Here is a 20,785-nt window from a genome sequence, read left to right as displayed (position 1 = left end):
GTAAAATAATTATAGAAATTAAATGACGATAAATAAAAGTGCGATAATTAAATTGCGATAAATAAACTGCGATTATGTTTTCTTCATATGCCACTTGTTGGATTCTGGGAAGTCAAAATCCAAATATGAAATTGAATGAAAATGGTTATTCTGCGGTGAACGGATACGTATATCGGTGGTTGTAAGTAGGATAGTAAATGACTATTGAATCAGCTTCGACGAATATACAATGTAACTTATTAAGATGAAATCTAATTATTCCTCGGGTATTACCTACCCGTTAAAAAAAAAATTTCACCATTAATATTTTGTACAAAAGAACTTTTAATTACAATCTTTATGAAAACATATATACATATATATTTTCTTCAGATGAAATCATGAATTTAATGAGTTAATATGATATTAATCTCATTTGCTTTTCGGTTTGAGCTAGATTAAGAAATCTCTAAAACTTTTTGAAACCACATATTCTTCGCAGAATATCAATGAAGTTATGGATCAATACTTCATCGTTCATTATTGTTGGTACTCCTTGGTATCTATGGTGCGTATGATGTTGATGTTTGTGGGACAGATTATGATGTCAAGACCTGTAATGTGGATGTTGTTTGTTAGTGGTGATGATGGTATTGTTGATGTTATTGATGGTGGTGCTGATTATGCTGCTGGTGCTGCTGCTGGTGTTTGCAACCTTCGCACCATGTTCTCCAAAGCCGTCACGCGAGCGCGAAGTTCGTTAACTTCTGCTAGTACACCGGGATGATTGGCGGTTGGAGCGAGTGAATGAACAAGATTTGTAATATGGGATAGTATATAATCGTGACGAGATACTCTAGAAATGAGAGAGAAAATGGTGTTTCGAATAGGTTCGCCGGTAAGTGCTTCAGGTTCATCGCCAAGAGGGCAATTTGGTGGATGGAATGGATCACCTTCTTCTTGTCTCCAGTGATTTAGTATATTACGAACCCATCCCCAATTCATCCAGAATAGATGATGGGAAATTGGTTGATCCATTCCGGTGACGCTGCTTTCGGAGCCCGAATGGAAATCCAAATCGGCATAATTGTCGGAATCTGAAGAATTCGAACTAGATGCGGAATCCATCTTGTATAATGGGGAAAATGAATTTTTAGTATGAAATAGATTATAGGAGTTAGATTTGGTACTCTTCAATACATAATTTACATATGTATATATAATACCAAAATCCCGTAAATTACGGAGAATCTTTGAAAAGATATCAGTCAAAGTTCGCAATAACAGATATGCTAAGATAAGAATTCGTCTATACACTATCAATGTAGTAAATGCAGTAAAACATGTCTAGACTTATGAATGATAAGCAGGTAATTTCCTATGGATGATAAGCAGATGATTTTCGACTAGAAATGATAAGCAAAACTTTTGACATGTAGACACGGTCGAAGTCCAGACTCATTAATGCATCCTAACAACTACTAGTTAGACACAATAATGCAAGACCTGGTTCGCTACGACCACCGCTCTGATACCAACTGAAAGGACCCGTTCATATACATTATAAACGATTCACAATAGTTGATTACATCGCGAGGTATTTGACCTCTATATAATACATTTTACAAACATTGCATTCGTTTTTAAAAGACAAACTTTCTTTACAACGAAAATTGACGGTATGCACACCATTTCATAATATATCCAACTATAATTGACTTAATAATAATCTTGATGAACTCAATGACTCGAATGCAACGTCTTTCAAAATATGCCATGAATGACTCCAAGTAATATCCTTAAAATGAGCTAATGCACAGCGGAAGATTTCTTTAATACCTGAGAATAAACATGCTTTAAAGTGTCAACCAAAAGGTTGGTGAATTCATAGGTTTATCATAACAATCATTTCAATATATTAATAGACCACAAGATTTCCGTTTATAAATATATGCACACTCGCAAGTGTATAAAAGTATTCTATAAGTTGTAGGCACCCGATAACAAGCCTTAACGTTCATGTTTTACCCTCTGAAGTACACCAAATCAGGTGTGTTTAAAATAACCTCGAAGTACTAAAGCATCCCATAGTCAGGATGGGGTTTGTCAGGCCCAATAGATCTATCTTTAGGATTCGCGCCTACCGTACATAGACAAGTAGTTTAATGTTACCAAGCTAAGGGTATATTTCTGGTTTAAACCCACGTAGAATTAGTTTTAGTACTTGTGCCTATTTCGTAAAATATTTATAAAAACAGCGCATGTATTCTCAGTCCCAAAAATATATATAAAAGGGAGCAAATGAAACTCACTTTTTCCTTGAAGGTATTTAATTCAACTTGGTCTCCGATAGATATCACGAACCTAACCATATATATAATATATCAACATATTTTCTTTTTAAGTAATCGTTACATATATATATATATATATATATATATATATATATATATATATATATATATATACTTTTAATACTTTTAATATTTTCTTAGTCCGTAGTTAGCAGTCCGATGTTAGTGGTCCACAATTAGTTGCTTAAATAAAATAAATAAAGACCCCATCATATTCGTATTGATCAGAATTAATCTCGACCCATGGTACCATGTTGTCAAATGACGTGTTGCGTACATAAAGTACCGTGTTGTCAAATGACGTGTTGCGTACAATCATGAGGTCTTATGATTAATCTTCTCGTGTTGTTTACGGGTGGTCCTGAAATATATAAAATTAAATCATAAGTAATTATATATAAAATATCATATTAATTAGAAAAGATATGATTAATTTACTTTTTCTCCAAATATTTTCGTAGCTAAACTAGCTTCGGATACCCAATCTTGTTTTAGTCGTAGTTTCTTCATTACAACTCCGTTTTTGTTGGTTCAACTTGCCACTTCCTTGGATCGAGTCAAATTTTAAGAATATGAACTGAAAATACCTTAGTTTGTATTCGAAATCATAGGTTATAGGTCAAACTTTGGTGAAACTTATGAAAGTGATCATTTTCCATCATAAAAACAACATTTAATGATCATTTTTCTAAAAATACTTACACTTTGAGTTAAACCATGAAATTTTTATGTGTTAACACATTCATAAGAAATATCATTTTTCCAGAACATGAACTTCCAATTCAAAGTTCAAGATGGTTTTTAATTATCCAACCCAAAACAGCTCCCGGTTGCACTCCGACGACGTAGATTCAGTTTTTAAGATGTTCTTTGTAAAACCAAGTTATATCTTGTTAGGTTAGCATATCATTATGATATATTACAGGTCTTGAAGTGTTTTAAAAGTCAAGTTAGAAGGATCTATTTAGTTTGCGAACAAGTTTGAAATCATTCAAACTATGTTCTTGTTGTTAAAATTTTATACCACAAAATAAGATAGCTATATGAATATGAATTGAATAAGATTATGAACAAGGTTACTACCTCAAGTTACTTGGACAAAGTTACTGCAAAAGATAATAAATAATCTTGGAATCAAAGAGTGGTGGAGTTAGATCAAAAGGTTAGAAGTAAACTTCTTTAAATGGGTGGTTATTTTGATATGTTCTTGAAAGAGTTTTCTTATGGTGTTTAAGGCTTGTAATTGAAGCTAAATGATGGGGAAAATGCTTGGAGATGATCAAGTATGAAGTTAGGAGTATTTTGAGAGAGAAATGAGGGTGTAGGTATGAGAAAATGGAGTGAATAAATGGTGCTCATTTATAAAAACGTTTTTAGTTTATAAAGAAAGAAAAGGATTCCTAATTTTGTTTTCTTACTAATAATTCATACTACTTGACAAATTCTAGTTACCTCATATCTAGGGCAGTAATAATGTTGATTAGGATGTTGATTTGATGTGTATATACCAATAGTAAATACGTATAGAAGCTGGGTATGATACGGGTACATATACCCTAGATATACATATAGAAATCTTGAGGAAACGGAACGAGAATTCAAATATATCTATCTTTTGTGAATATACTTATATTGTTTAATGTATTTAAGTCCTTAAAAAATGATTAAATACATTATATATACGATACATGTATAAGCATTATAGATTATAAGTATATATATCAAAGAATGTTACGTATAGTTATCGTTTTAAAAACTTAAGTTAGTAGTTTCAAAATATACTTATAACTCATTGTCATTAGTACACAATGAGATGTTAAACCATCCTTAGATCATGTTAAATATATATAAATACATATATATACACAAACATATAATTATCGTATGTTATATAGTTCGTGATATCATCGGTCATATTGGACGGTCAAACGTTGTGTAAAACTCTTTTCAAAAACACAAGTCTCAACAATTTGGATTGCTTATCATGTTGGTATGGTTTAATTTATGTAAATATTAATCTCATAAGTATAATTTGGTCGGAAAATTCCGGGTCATTACAAACGTCAACAAAAATGTTGGTGAGTTACAGGTTTAACCTATATATATCAAATCGTATCAATAGACCACAAGATTTCATATTTCAATACACATCCTATACATAGAGATAAAAATCATTCATATGGTGAACACCTGGTAACCAACATTAACAAGATGCATATATAAGAATATCCCCATCATTCCGGGACACCCTTCGGATATGATATAAATTTCGAAGTACTAAAGCATCCGGTACTTTGGATGGGGTTTGTTAGGCCCAATAGATCTATCTTTAGGATTCGCGTCAATTAGGGTGTCTGTTCCCTAATTCTTAGATTACCAGACTTAATAAAAAGGGGCATATTCGATTTTGATAATTCAACCATAGGATGTAGTTTCACGTACTTGTGTCTATTTTGTAAATCATTTATAAAATCTGCATGTATTCTCATCCCAAAAATATTAGATTTTAAAAGTGGGACTAAAACTCACTTTCACAAATATTTCATTCCTCGGAAATAAGACTTGGCCACGGATCGATTCACGAACCTATACAAATATGTACATATATATCAAAGTATGATCAAAATATAATTACAACCATTTTTATTATGTTTTAAAGATTTGAGTGTATTAAGTCAGCTGTCCTCGTTAGTAACCTACAACTAGTTATCCACAGTTAGATGTACAGAAATAAATCGATATATATTATCTTGAATCAATCCACAACCCAGTGTATACACATCTCAGGCTAGATCACAACTCAAAGTATATATATTTTTGAAATCAACCTCAACCCTGTATAGCTAACTCCAACATTACTGCATATAGAGTGCTATGGTTGTTCCAAATAATATATATACATGGATCGATATGATATGTTAAAACATTTGCATACGTGTCTATGGTATCCCAAGATTACATAATATATTATAATACATGTATAATACAATATAATTTAGCTAGGATATGATTTGTATAGATTTGTTAAACATTTCTCGTAGCTAAAAAGATCAAAAATATCCAATCTTGTTTTACCCATAACTTCTTCATTTTAAATCCGTTTTGAGTGAATCAAATTGCTATGGTTTCATATTGAACTCTAATTTAAGAATCCAAACAGAAAAAGTATAGGTTTATAGTCATAAATTTAAGTTACATGTCAATTACTAAAGAGGTAGTCATTTCCGTCGAAAGAACGACATCTTGATGACCATTTTGAAAAAAATACTTTCACTTTGAGTTTAACCAAGATTTTTGGATATAGTTTCATGTTCATATGAAAAATCATTTTCCCAGAAGAACAACTTTTAAATCAAAGTTTATCATAGTTTTTAATTATCCAAACCAAAACAGCCCCCGGTTTCACTACGACGGCGTATATCCGATTTTATGGTGTTCATCGTGTTTCCAGGTTTTAAATCATTAAGTTAGCATATCATATAGATATAGAACATGTGTTTAGTTGATTTTAAAAGTCAAGTTAGAAGGATTAACTTTTGTTTGCGAACAAGTTTAGAATTAACTAAACTATGTTCTAGTGATTACAAGTTTAAACCTTCGAATAAGATAGCTTTATATGTATGAATCGAATGATGTTATGAACATCATTACTACCTCAAGTTTTCTGGATAAAACTACTGGAAATGAGAAAAATGGATCTAGCTTCAAATAGTCCTTGGATGGCTTGAAAGTTCTTGAAGCAGAATCATGACACGAAAATAGTTCAAGTAAGATTTTCACTCGAAATAAGATTGTTATAGTTGTAGAAATTGAATCAAAGTTTGAATATGAATATTACCTTGAATTAGAAAGATAACCTACTGTAAATAACAAAGGTTCCTTGATCTTAGATGATTACTTGGAATGGATTAGAAAGCTTGGAAGTAGACTTGCAAACTTGGAAGTATTCTTGATTTTTATGAAACTATACTTATGGAATTTATGAAGAACACTTAGAACTTGAAGATGGAACTTGAGAGATATCAATTAGATGAAGAAAATTGAAGAATGAAAGTGTTTGTAGGTGTTTTTGGTCGTTGGTATATGGATTAGATATAAAGGATATGAAATTTTGTTTTCATGTAAATAAGTCATGAATGATTACTAATATTTTTGTAATTTTATGAGATATTTCATGCTAGTTGCCAAATGATGGTTCCCACATGTGTTAGGTGACTCAAATGGGCTGCTAAGAGCTGATCATTGGAGTGTATATACCAATAGTACATACATCTAAAAGCTGTGTATTGTACGAGTACGAATACGGGTGCATACGAGTAGAATTATTGATGAAACTGAACGAGGATGTAATTGTAAGTATTTTTGTTAAGTAGAAGTACTTTGATATGTGTCTTGAAGTCTTTCAAAAGTGTAAGAATACATATCAAAACACAACATGTATATACATTCTAATGAAGTCGTTAACTCTTCGTTAGTCGTTACATGTAAGTGTTGTTTTGAAACCTTTAAGTTAACGATCTCAATTAATGTTGTTAACCCAATGTTTATTATATCAAATGAGATGTTAAATTATTATATTATCATGATATTATGATGTATGAATATCTCTTAATATGATATATACATTAAAATATCGTTACAACGATAATCGTTTACATATAAGTCTCGTTTCGTAATTCTTGAGGTAGTAGTGTTGTTTTACATATGTAGTTCATTGTTAACACACTTAATGATATGTTTAAATATCATTTTATCATGTTAAATATAGTGTATCAATATCTTAATATGATACATATGTATTTAGTAGACGTTATCATAACGATAATCGTTATATATATCATTTCGAGTTTCTTAATTTAGTAATCTCATTTCTTATATATATCACACATTGTTAATATACTTAGTGAGATACTTACTCATCATAATCTCATGTCAACCATATATATATGTCTATATATACCACAACATATAGTTTTTACAAATTTGTAACGTTCGTGAATCGCCGGTCAACTTGGGTGATCAATTGTCTATATGAAACTTATTTCATTTAATCAAGTCTTAACAAGTTTGATTGCTTAACACGTTGGAAACATTTAGTCATGTAAATATAAATCTCAATTAATATATATAAACATGAAAAGTTCGGGTCACTACAGTTTTCGCAAATAATCCTTCGGATATGATGGATTATCCGAGAAATAGTCGTTGTACAAACGATTACCGGTATCAATCCGATCTCTTTGTAACAGACGTCTTCTTTGTAACAGACGTCTTCTAATAATTCTACGAGAATTTTGAGCTTCATCTTCTTCGTCCATTGCATCAAGCGAATCGAGTAAGTTAAGCGCGTTGTAACTGTCTTGAATTAAATCTTCATCAGAATCGGACTGCGCTATCACCATCCGTCACGCTCTCGCTATCGCTCTGAGAATTCAATAAATCATCCGGATCCATTTGATTTTTTTTATTTGTTTATGAAATATGAATGGAAGGTTTGTTTGAGTGTGTGGTTTTGTTTGTGTAAAGTGGTTTATATATATAGAATATGTAAATGTATTAAAAGAAAAAAAAAGTTGAACTAGCCGTTGGAAAAAATCAAATCAGGTAGGGACCACTATTCCACCCGTTAGCCTCGTTGCAGGCTCCACTAACGGACCTGGTGGCGGTTTGCTGGTGGTGGCCATGACCTAGTGGCGGTGGTTAACGGCCCTGGTTGCGGAGCCATTGCGAGTGGCTTAAATTACATATTTTCTCAAAATATCTACATGGACTTTTATGCATATTAAAAAAAAAAAGATATATATAAGTAATTTATAAGTTTGTGAAGGGTAAATTTGAAAAATAACTCTAAATATTAAACCAGTTCCGTTTACCCGTCTAGTCTAGGGTTCATTACAAAGGCTCTCGGCTTTAAACTTCAAATTCCTGCACCTTCCTTCATCATTCTAATTCTACCATTCGATTCGTAGCTTCTTCGTTTCTGCAGATAACTTTATTTCTCAATTCAACAAGGTGAACTTCTCCTATTTTCAATTTCTAATTTTACTTGCCCTAATTTCAAAATTACATAATATATATTCATATCGACCTATCGAGCCTTGGAAAATTAGGTCTTGAGTCGCTTTAGGATAAGAGCCCTGCCCTATCTGATTATTTTGTGTAGGATAGTTAGTTGTTTTAACTAGTGTTATTAGGCTTATGTTTGATTTTTTGATTTATATGATTCAATTTTATTTACTATTTCCACATCTTCATACATATACCTGAAAATTTTATGCTATTGGAAGCAGGATTTTGAATAAGGATCATGGTAGCTCCATCATCAGGGTCTAACTCACTGAAGGAGTATTTAAAAAGATATGAAAATCCTGTAGAGGATGAGAAAAAGAAGAAGAAAAAGAAAAAGAAAAAGAAGATTAATACCAAGCCTGTAATGAACGGCGTTCTCGTTGTTGACGAGGATCCTGTTTGGCAAAAGCCCGTTGAGATTCCACAAGAGGATGATGATTCAGAAGGTATATCGATAATATTTCTGATTATTAATGTCAGCCCTGATTTTAGGGGTTATTACATGAAAATGTAACATACTTTGGTCTATTTTTATGATTAAAGTTCTCTTCACATTTTGATGTTTAGTATGTAAATTATTTTCTGATGTGCAGATGAAGAGCAGCCACAAATTGATGAAGACATTGAAGTCAAACGAATGAAGAGATTAGAACAGCTTAAAACCAGTCGCCCTTTTGGTGCCATATCTGAAGATGGAAGTGGTTGGGTTCCAGTCTCTGAAACTGCTAAAAACATAACTTTGGATGACCTAAATTCTGATATCTCTCCACCACGTAAACGTAGGGCCCGCAATGATACACCTTCACCCGAATCTGATCTAGATGCTTCCAGAAACTTACAACATCCTGACATGTCTCCACCTCGTAGACGAAGGGCTCGAAACGATACACCTTCCCCCATACCAAATGCTGATGACATGTCACCACCTCGTAGACGAAGGGCTCGAAATGATACACCTTCACCCAAACCAAATGCTGATGACATGTCACCACCTCGTAGACGAAGGGCTCGAAACGATACACCCTCCCCAGAACCAAATGCTGATGACATGTCTCCACCTCGAAAACGTAGGGCCCGTTTCGATACACCAGAACCTAACTCAGATCCCGATCTTTCTCCTCCCCGCAAAGGTCGGTCTCGAGAGTCCGTAAATGATGATCTTTCTCAACCTCGACGGGGTCCACATAAATCGACAAATCAAAATCGTCGGGGCCCATCTGTAGTGGAAGATCTTTCACCACCAAGAAAGCCTGCAAAGGAACCAGAGCGCCCAAAAACTGGTTTAGTTACTGGTAAAGATATAAAAGAAGAGATTGCTAGAACCAAGAATGAAGATTGGTTGAGGTAATCGATTCGATTATGTTACTTATCATCCGAGTTATATTTGATTGATCAGTATTAAGACTGTTTGTAGTTACTAGTTAGTCAATATTACCCCTTCCACTTACCAATTAAGTTGCTTGTAGGTTTCGAAATATGGATCCTTCCTTAAGTGGTCGAGGTGCTGAAGCTGTGCGTCGTGATAAGAGAACAGGTTGGTTTGAAATTGATAGATGTTTATGATTTATTTTTTAAACTTGTCTATTTTTTGTAAGCATAATTTGTTTCACATTGGGATCTTTGCAGGGGCACGCTTGTCAAAGGAGGAGATCCAAGCACTTCAAAAGAAGGATGAGAAGCCAAAGGTATTATCAAGTTTGCATTTTGATGTCTCAAATGTCTTAAATAGTTTTAGATAAAGCTTGTGTTCTTTGTTATCCAAGGCTGACCAATTTTACCTTTTTACTAGTTATAATTGAAAAGTGTGGTGTCCTAATAATCTGATATCTGTGAACTCTGTCGGTACATGTATATGCATGTGCGTTAGGGACCTTGATATAGATTAAGGGCCCAATGCCCCAGTGTGGGTAAAAATGTTTGTTTAAATACGATTAATCATTTCATGTCCTAATAATTTGGGCTAAAGTAGATACATATAGATTGTAAAACCTCATACTCTGTTCTCATTATGTGGTAATATTCATTTAAAGTTACAGCTTTGAAATGAAAGCCAATATTCACAACAGTACCTATTTAAGAGGTCGCAATGTAAATAAGATAACTAGAAGTGGCAGTTTCCACATAATACTTAGGTTTTATCTCGTTCTGTATAACATAATAGTACCCTGCCCGCCTAACATGTTTGAAAATGTTATTTCCTGATATTTTTATAATTCTTTGGGGCGTAAAAGTTTAAATAAAACATTGTTTTCAACAGGAGGTAAAATTGGAATGGGGAAAGGGTCTGGCTCAAAAGCGTGAAGCGGAGGAAAGATTGCAGGAGCTAGAACTTGAAAAGGCCAAACCGTTTGCAAGAACAAGGTAGTAATTCATACCTGTTAAGGACCAAGACTTTGGCCCTGTTGGATATTTGTCCTTTTAAGCTTATTTGCGACGTCTAGTTACTAATACGGAGTAGTTTATTTTATTTTACATTGAACATTTTAAAATCATCAATTGAATGGCCTGCACACCTTTTAATTGAAGGTGCCAATTTCGAACCATTTACTTACTAATGGGTTGTCCCGGGGTTTTTTTTTTCTCAAACAGGTTACGGGTTAAATGGGTTGAAAGTCACCTAAATTCAATATTCAATCAGTTTTTTTCTTTGTAGTTTTCATTGAGCTATTCATTATTTATATAATCGAAGTGTTAGTAGGTCAAACTAGTCCAACCTGACCTGTTTATATTTCTTAATCCTATCCTGTTCTGACCTGACCTGTTACCTATCCGCCCATGTCACCTCTACCTCCAACCATATTGTATTTTGTGAACTTTATAAAGTAAAGATTAACTGATATTATCCTGTTACATGTGGATGTAGAGATGACCCTGATCTGGACAATATGTTGAAGGACAGAGTGAGATGGGGTGACCCAATGGCACATCTAGTAAAGGTAATTAATTGCTTTAACTGATAATCTTGGCTATAAAATACATACAGGTTTCTTTATATTCTTAACAATATATTATATATCATAAATTTTGCAGAAAAAACATTCAGAACTTGTTCTTCCAGATATAGGAGATAATGAGAAGATGAAAGAATCTGGATTTATAGTTCCTCAGGAAGTCCCTAAACACAGCTGGTTGAAAAGGGGGTTTGACGCTGCACCAAACCGCTATGGTATCAAACCGGGACGACATTGGGACGGTGTTGATAGGAGTAACGGTTAGTCAAGTTTTATTCTTGCTCATTCGTATGATTCACATTATAATCTAGACTTGGCAACATGGGTGGGTCAGGTGGTCGGGTAACATTTAAAAAGTGGTCATGTGGGAACCTAAAACTAACTTTTTTCTCCATCTAAAATTAAACGTCATAAAACAGTTTTTGAGTATTGTAACCCGGATATAAGAATAATACTAGTTAAAGACCCGCGAATTCGCGGATATCTTTAAGAAGTTGATATAATGTCAATGAAAGAATGATAGTTGCAAAGTAATAGTAATGAAAGACAAAAAGTAGTAAACAATCTATATCAAGAGATAAAATATGGAATGAATTGCTTCATTAGAATTAAAAAAATGACAGTAAAGTCAAAAACAGTAATAAGAATCTGTGTCTACAACAATAAGTAGAATGAATTTTTTTTTTTTTGAAAAGCAATAGGAATTTTATGTAATACGTAATATGTAATATATTTTAATAGATGTAGTAGTCCTTTTTTTCTTCAAGTTTCCCACATTTGAGATACTATACTGAGTCTTGTCAGGTACTCCGTAGTTGTCCTGAATAGTGAATACAACCATATCTTGGGATGATTATTTTTCGGATCTCCTTTAAAGCGTTTTCACATAGTTGATTAGCATGTAAAATTTATAAACAATTCTTTATGATATACATGTGTAATGTGATACGTACCAAGATAATTTGGTATGTTCAAGACAAAATCTAAAACAGAAGCTCATTACACAAATGGTCCTCAATTAACTGACCTTTGTAACCCACCCAATTTATCATGTGTATTAAGTACACACATAAACATTTGATAAGCATGTAGATCATTCCCGTCTCTAACTGGAGAGGTTGTGTAGGCTGAGGCTGTGGGATTGTTCCTCCTTCAAATGTACAATTGTAGAGACAAAAAAATGTGTATAAAGAACAAATATAGGCAAAGCATAAAGTTTAACAAAATTGTATATATAAATCAAGTATTTTAAAAAGACCGAATATAAATAAAGTTCAAACGGTTAATTAAAAAAATTGATGACTGACGTCATCCAGAGTGTGTAATACAAGGGGAGGTGATATTTCCACCATCCCTTTTACTTCTTCCATCACATTTTCCAACTCTTTGCCAAAATACCCTTATCTAATTTATTTATTTTAAATTAATAAATTGAATTTTTTCTATTACTTCGTAATACTTGCATGCTACAAGCATATACCCTTACTATTTTCAAACTGCCGAAGACTAAATGAAGGTAAATATTAAATAGTAAACTATTCCCTGTATTCATTGATAATACTGAACAACAATCAATTTAATATGCAAATAAGCCAACTGGACCAAAGCATCATAGCAATCTATTTAATTATCAAATACACATTGGATAAACCTCATGTAAGTCTCAAACGAAATATACCAAATTTGGTTTACAATCACAAACTAATGGGTAAAGCAGTACAAACAATAATATGAAAATTATCATTTATCACATATCATTATATCATATGAACCCTAATAAATTATAAAATACTAACTCAACAATAATATGAAAATCAAAGTGATGGTAAAGCAGTAAGCTTAGACCCACAAATTAAAGGCTTAAATGGAATAGTGGGTGTTTAGTTGTATTCAGTGGCGATTCCAGGATGAAAACCTTATGGGGTCCCAAAAAATTTTTTGAACCTAATTATATTTGAAGTGTACTTTGGTGGTCATTTACCTTAAAAAGTTATAAATTTTGAAAATATATGGGATCCCGTACTAAAATTTAGTGGTGTCCTATACAATTTAAAGCATACATTGTATAAAAATTTTTCACACTAGTGGGGTCATAGGACCCCACCCCTCATGCCTTAGAATCGCCCCTGGTTGTATTGGGTGAAATAATCAAAGATATGATTTTAATCGGAGTAAACAAAAAACAAAAAATATCATTAAATAAAAAGATTCTCCGTACATGGGAGTTCATAATTGAAGATTGTAGATGTAGTCTTCGAGCTTTGTTATAAAAATTATGGAGTAATTGGTTAGAGTTTTTACGGTGTTTGTAGATGAGAAAGATAGAAGAGTGAGACAAATGGGGTAGATGGAAGTGAAGGAGAAAATGAATAGGCAATTCAAGTACAGAACATAATTTCATTTCATTATTAAACATTTAGGGAGTACTTAGGGTAATTTAGGGAATGGCTCAAAACTTTGGTGGAAGAAGTAAAATGGTAGGTGGAAATATCAATTCTCTTCTTGAAAATCCGTTTATCCCGGGAAAGAAAATACTGATTATTATTGAAAAACTTTTAATCATACATGACACTCTAGTCATTTGGGTTACTTATTTGAGTCAACCCAACCTACTATACTTTTTTCCAGCAATAAGAAAATAACCTTTGACCTGTCAAAAATTCCACCCACTTTACCACCCCTATGAACACTCACTATCTATTCTATTCGCATATTTAAATTTAATGTAAAGCATACCTTCATGCAGCTAGTTCATGGGGCATCACACTGAATCCATGTCAAGTCATTAGCAGTATCTACATCTGGAAAGTAAGGTCTTCTGGGGGTTCCCAAGATTGATACGTGTGTAATACAACCTAGATAGTCTCTAAGTTACCAAATGAACATAAGTAAACCAAACCCATACGGGTTTGGGTCCAAATGGGTCGAACCCAAATGAGTCACATTTTTTTAACGGATCCAAACAGGTCAGACCCAAATGGGTTGGGTTGGGTCGGGTTGAGTTTGGATCGAGACCCATAGTTTTCCCTAAAAATTTTAAAATGAGATAAAAATTTTAAAATAGACATTAAAATAGTTTTATACTGTACAGATTAAAAAAAATTAGTAGCTAAAACTTGAATACACATTCCAATTCAGTCATCCACAAGTTATATTCATTTATTCTCACACACCTATAAAGTTCAAATAATGTCCATTGTATGAGAATAGTGATACTCAATAATCAGACTATCGCTAAATCTGATTAAATTATTCAACTCATAGAGCAAATACCATGTGATACTCTTAAAAGATTAGCTAGATATTCTCAAACGAAGTATGTACAATACATCTTATAAGGTATCTATTTGAACAATAAATGAGAATTCATACAAAAAGTCTAACACTGGTTCTACACCATGACTCACCAAAACGTCAATTCAGGAGCTATGTTCAATCCCGTTTAAAATGGCACCACCCAATAGTTCCCAAAATACCCACCACTGTGATCACCAGTTCACCACCATACCTGTAGCTTCAGCAGGTGATTATATAGAACCCTAATTTCAATTTTTTAAAAAGAAAAATTGAGGCAAAACAAATTGGTGGAAAAACCCTTAGATTCAAATTAAAATCGCACCTGATCTTCGCTTCAATTTCACGTTTAGATTATGGTACGTATTTTTCAATTTCTCATTCGTATGAACTTTTCAATTTTGTTTTTTGAGCGAACGATGCGTATGTGTTGAGTGTACGTAATCATCTAATTGATCGTATAAATTTTGTTTGACCTATTTTGGACCAAAACGGGTTTGGAAGGTATTTTTCGAGGTATTGGATCTTGATGACGATTTTGATGAGGGGGGATGATTTGGGAGAGCAAGCTAGGGTTTGGATGCTAAGTAAGTGTCGTGAATGAACGTAAGCTCAATAACCCCTTATTTGTTAATTTTTTCCATGTGTTTTTGAAATAAAGGGCATTTTAGGCACATTAACTCACAAATAATGATTTATTAGCTAATATGTTTTGTGGATGATTTATAGTCATTAGATTAAGGGGTATGGTGAGGTAATTACTTGATCTAATGGTTATTAAAGGGTGTTTGAAAATATTTATTACCTAAAAAAAAACCCACTTTTAAGGTATAGAATAGATAACAGTGTAACCATGCAGACTTATATATAAAATAATGTATAATATGCTTTGAAGGGTGATTATAGATGTTTACATTGGATTATATGAAGTTTGTACTTATTTTTAATGGAATTTTCAAATAAAAATTGGGATTCAGTTCCATTGTTATGTTTTCATTCATGTTGCAGGGTTTGAGAAGCAAATGTTTAACCGGCAAAATGAGAAACAAGCTACAGAAAGAGAAGCTTACTTATGGTCGGTATCTGATATGTGAAGACACAAAATGTCCTTGATGTTGTGGTTTGTCTTCACCGTCACACTTTTTTGCCGTTAAAAGTTTACTTTTCTATTAGACATTCACGTTCGCGATGGTATTGTAATGATTCTGTATATGTCATGTAGATTATTTTTTATCTTTGATTATATATGGATGTTAAACCCATAAGCTTGTTGATTAGTGATCATACCAATATGCGTTTCGTGTTAGAGGGGAGCTTAGAAATATACAGAGTATTGTTTTAAGTACTAAGATGGACAGATGGTGTAGTAGAGATGTTAAAGAGCAGGTGTAGATGTAGAAGGGACACTGCCCCTCAATATATATAAGTTATTAAATAAATCTGAATTCTTAAAGAGTAAGAATTATTTTGTGACAATTAATAGGTGACAACACAATTTGGGTTCGATTCAGACTCATTTGAGTTGAATATTTCAATCCAACTCAAAATATGTTAATTCTGACCGGATCCAGGTAACTAGTTTTTCTAATTTGATTAACTAGTTTATAACCCGCGATTTCGCGGGACTTGAACATAATTTAATACGAGCATTTTGTTGGAATTGCAAAAATTTTATCAATGAGCAATCCATAGCAAAACGATAGAGGATGACTACAAATGCTTCCAGAGCCAAGAGTTTCAATTACCATCTACACAACCACTTCTAGAAGAAAGCCGACGAAAGAAAAAACACGAATGAATTGAATCATAAATATCACTCTTTTTTATGGAGTGCTCCCCGAAGACAATTAAATCAATTTAATTAATATGAGCATTATATTATATTATATTGAAGTTAATAACATGGTTTATTAAAATGACTTGAGAATTAATTATCAATCTAACCATTAACAAAAATTACCCATTTAATACAAATGCTATTAAACCTGTGATGAAGATTATATTTTGTCGAAACAAATCGATTATTAGAAACCTATCACATATATTCATGTGTAATCACCTATCACATTCGTTGTTCACTAAATACTGAAGAAAACAAGATGCCTTTTATTTAAGTTCTTAAACCTCATAAAAACATAACAAATACGGAGTAATCCCCAAGAAATTCCTACTTGTATTAACGTATATTTATAAGAGACTTCAGTAAATTTCATTCGAAACAGTAGATATGACTTCCATAAAAGCCCATAGATACCAAAAAAAAAAGTCACGAGCTTGTGCTAAAGCCTGCCCGAATCGTACCACTTTCAAGCTTCGCATGCCACAACAATTTTTAAACCCACCAGCGGATATTTAAGCTTATTTAAAGTCACATTTGGGTCAAAAACCCCTACCGAGAAAGAAAAAATAAGTTCTGCTTCCCAAATGAAAGATTGCCACATATGGCTTATCATACATACCATCATTGCCAACCTTTCATTGTCTTCACCTCCACTTCCACAATACATAGTTCCCCACTAAAACAAATATGAGGTTAATATATAATACTATTGTGAAGAAGAAAAACCATATATGTTCAAAGTAAGCCTAAAATGGCAGGAGCTGTAAGTTACACATATTCATTAAGTCGTACATACCAGATACATTAAGCCATACGTCCATCTGTGAAACATTTCCTTAAGCAATCCTGAAAAAGAGAAAAAGAATATAGATCATTATGCCTTCCGCTAATCGCAAAGGTAAAACATGCAAGAAAGAAAAACAACTGGATAAATAACCCCTCAGACTCGTCACAATTTTCTTCACTATCAAATATTTCACTTGGAATTTCATTTTCGTTACATAGCGCGGCAACAATTGCTTCTGCTGCAGAAGTTACAACATGTGGACCAACCATTTTCCGTTTGATAAACTGTAGTTTATAACCCGCGAATTCGCGGGTTATAAAAATAAAGTTTTGGTATATCTTTAATTGATTCAATCAATTATGTGAACCTTTCTAACATGGATATGGAACATATTCAAAATATTTGTTGTTGATTTAAAAAAGTGTTGATGCAGATTACACTGAATACTGTAACCTTGACATAATTCTGTTGATCTTGAGAATATGTATAAGTAAAAGCTTCAACAATAAGTTTCTTTTTCTTATTTTGGTAGCATGTTTGTGGCAACATCAACTAATTTTTGACCGGATTTATCTTTTCCCTATAGAGCATTAGAAATTCCTTTCAAATTTATAGGAATGTTGATCCTAAATGGAGGTCTTGGATTCAAGTTCTCGGTGTTATATGAATTTGTAAACATTACCTGAAAACATAGATCGATTACGTGAGAATCTAACAGTATGATCCAAAGAAGCAAAAAAGAGGTGGCAATTCCGACCCATTTACCTACATGTACGTAGGTCTATGTTACTATGTTTGATCTCTGACAAGAAAAAATGTGTTAAGCTATTAAAGAAAGGTCCATGGGTTAAATAGAAAAGTGTATTCAAATAAAGAAAACCTTCAATATTTGATTTATATAAAAATGATATGAATAAATAAAAAAATTGTGTGGTTCACACAACCCGACCCGATCCAGCATTGTTTGACTTGCTAAAAAAAATTAAGGGTCAAACCCATTTCGACCTATTATCTAATCTACCTGACTGCCCATTTAGTCACCATTCAATACTCTCATAACCCAATGTAAGAAACAAACCTGATTATCTGAAAAACATTCTTTAACATGATCAACATCAAGAAGAATATCTTTGATGTCACTGTAATAAGAGTAGTTGAACTTTTAACCCTATTAATATGATTTAATAAGAAATAAAAAAGAACCCATGATAGTGGGTACTATTTGTTTCAAAGATGATCTTAATTGCAAACTTTCACGTTAGTTTTAAGAACAATTTTATTAAAAGATGCCTCTTCAAGTTGAAGGTCAAATAAAACTATTAAATTGATTAATCATATTAACTGAAGCAAATGAGAGACTATATGTATATCTAAGATGATGAACGACATTTTTTCAAACACATAGAGGGCGCTTTAATATTGTAATCGATCCACTAAAAATTGAGCAATCTAAAAACACCAACAGATACTTACAATTTTAAGCACATATAGCCAAAAACATCAAAATATTTCAACTATTTCACTTCTATTAAGATCCATCTCATAAGAATTTTAATACCTCTTAACACTTCTGCCCACAAAATATAAATTTCGTCGCAATCGAATCATTAGGCTCGTCAGTTATCTCCAAGCTGCATGTTTTATGATCTACACGAAAAGTAAGTTCCAATTTATTAGTACGATTGCAAACATCAAAGGATTGATTATAACAATAGGGTAACTAACGTTTCAATATCAATCAAATCCGAGATACAGATGCAATTCTTCTACAATAAAGAAATTAAAAATCTAGGTTTTAGACAATGTTCAGCATCGCCGTAAAATTATGTTTTATTTGGGAGATAACTGTAACAGAAAGATAACTGTACCGCGAAGTGGAACTTGTAGAGAAGGAAGGAGTTACTGATCGGTTACTCATAATCGGATGGACGCAAATTCTTTTTTTTATTTGGTTTAATAAGGGCAGTGGAGTAATTAAGTAAGTTAACTGCTGATTAAAATCCCTAATGACGTGATTAAGTATTTCAATGGCTGTGATTAAAGCATGTAATTATCATCTAATGGGTAGGCTTTTGACAATTAGCATTTTTTTAATGTTTGATGTCATCATAATAGTTTTCTAATTATAGATAAGAGAGATATAATTTTCAAGTCAATTTTGGGTCAGTTGAGTCGATAGCCAAGTCTAAATTTTATAGCGCTGAGTCGAGCCCGAATGCTGCCAAACGCTCGTTTAATTTTCATAGAGCTCGTGCTCGGCTCGGTTCAAGCCTAATATCTTAAGCTCAAGGTCGGTTCGTTTGATATATTACAAGCTCGGCTCGAGCTCGACTCGTAAATGTACAATCTTATTTTTCTTTATATAATTTAAATTTATTATATTTTCATTTTATTGTTTTTATAACTTTTATTCACGTATAATAAGATTTAGTATTATTCGTCCTACTATTGATATAATAGTAATTGTTATATATATATATATATATATATATATATATATATATATATATATATATATATATATATATATATATATATATATATATATATATATATATATATATATATATATATATATATATAGGCAGGATCAATGGGGAAGTAACCAATCGGGGGGAAGCAAATTTTTTTTTTTTCGTTTTTTTTGGAATTTTTTTTCCGGCATCAAGATCACACGAAAATATGAACATTTAAAAGAGACACTTCGTGATGAATGTTATTATTTAGGCGGGAAAACGATCGACAAAAATAACATTCAAGATAATATTGTTCGTGAAGAATATGAACGTTTTTTTTTTCATGTTTTGTGAAGTAAAATTTAGCCCGATTTAGAGTTTAGAGTTTAGGGTTTAGGGTTTGGTGTTTTGAGTTTATTCCATAAACCCAAAACACCAAACCCTAAATCCTAAACCCTAAACCCTAAACCCTAAACTCTAAACCGGTCGTGTTGAAAACTCAATCTAAATCCTAAATCTAAACCCTAAACCCTAAATTTCTAAACCCTAATGATAATGCTAAAAACGAACATATATTTCATAACATTATTCCTCAAGAAAGACAAACTTTTAGTTGCAATTGTTCTATTTACAAGTAATATTCGTTTAAAATAATAAAAGGTGAAGACAAAAGACAGATTCGACGAATTGAAGACGCAAAAGACCAAAAAGCTCAAAAGTACAAAATACAATCAAAGAGGTTCCAATTATTGATAAGAAACGTCTCGAAATTACAAGAGTACAAGATTCAAAACGCAAAGTACAAGATATTAAATTATTCGCAAAGACGTTCGAAAATCCGGAACCGGGACCAGAGTCAACTCTCAACGCTCGACGCAACGGACTAAAAATTACAAGTTAACTATGTATATAAATATAATATAATATATAATTAATTATATAAATCATATATATATTATATTTATATAATAATCCGTCGGCAAGAAAGGCTCCGAAATGGTGTGAGCTGTAAAATCGAACTCCGCGACTTGCGGAGTTCAAAGAGGGAAAAGGCC

General features: G+C 32.5%; 2 protein-coding genes across 5 annotated transcripts; one reads left to right on the top strand and one right to left on the bottom strand.

The window, feature by feature from the left end:
- The first annotated feature begins 8,223 nt into the window (after window positions 1-8,223).
- On the top strand, window positions 8,224-16,116 carry LOC139846946 (uncharacterized). Of its 3 annotated transcripts, XM_071836523.1 has the most exons (10): window positions 8,224-8,345; window positions 8,624-8,848; window positions 8,996-9,746; window positions 9,869-9,936; window positions 10,029-10,087; window positions 10,660-10,763; window positions 11,266-11,338; window positions 11,433-11,613; window positions 14,100-14,161; window positions 15,656-16,116. In XM_071836523.1, exons 2-10 carry the CDS (start codon window positions 8,641-8,643, stop codon window positions 15,758-15,760), a joined length of 1,611 nt encoding a protein of 536 aa, XP_071692624.1. In that variant the 5' UTR covers window positions 8,224-8,345; window positions 8,624-8,640; the 3' UTR covers window positions 15,761-16,116. The 3 variants fall into 3 exon arrangements, with proteins under 3 accessions (XP_071692624.1, XP_071692625.1, XP_071692626.1); XM_071836524.1 differs by lacking the exon at window positions 14,100-14,161; XM_071836525.1 differs by lacking the exon at window positions 14,100-14,161 and having other exon boundaries at window positions 11,433-11,641; window positions 15,656-15,731.
- A 598-nt stretch (window positions 16,117-16,714) lies between these two features.
- On the bottom strand, window positions 16,715-19,196 carry LOC139848155 (uncharacterized). Of its 2 annotated transcripts, none has more exons than XM_071837891.1 (5): window positions 19,143-19,196; window positions 18,833-18,921; window positions 17,957-18,039; window positions 17,284-17,333; window positions 16,715-17,163 (listed from the first exon to the last, which is right to left on the bottom strand). In XM_071837891.1, exons 3-5 carry the CDS (start codon window positions 18,033-18,035, stop codon window positions 16,954-16,956), a joined length of 339 nt encoding a protein of 112 aa, XP_071693992.1. In that variant the 5' UTR covers window positions 18,036-18,039; window positions 18,833-18,921; window positions 19,143-19,196; the 3' UTR covers window positions 16,715-16,953. The 2 variants fall into 2 exon arrangements, with proteins under 2 accessions (XP_071693992.1, XP_071693993.1); XM_071837892.1 differs by lacking the exon at window positions 19,143-19,196 and adding an exon at window positions 19,000-19,137.
- Window positions 19,197-20,785: the final 1,589 nt, after the last annotated feature.

This window comes from Rutidosis leptorrhynchoides, chromosome 5 (assembly GCF_046630445.1).
Source record: "Rutidosis leptorrhynchoides isolate AG116_Rl617_1_P2 chromosome 5, CSIRO_AGI_Rlap_v1, whole genome shotgun sequence".
Classification (NCBI taxonomy): domain Eukaryota; kingdom Viridiplantae; phylum Streptophyta; class Magnoliopsida; order Asterales; family Asteraceae; genus Rutidosis; species Rutidosis leptorrhynchoides.
The sequence above is the reverse complement of the archived record's forward strand: the minus strand, read 5'-3'. Positions and strand labels throughout refer to the sequence as shown.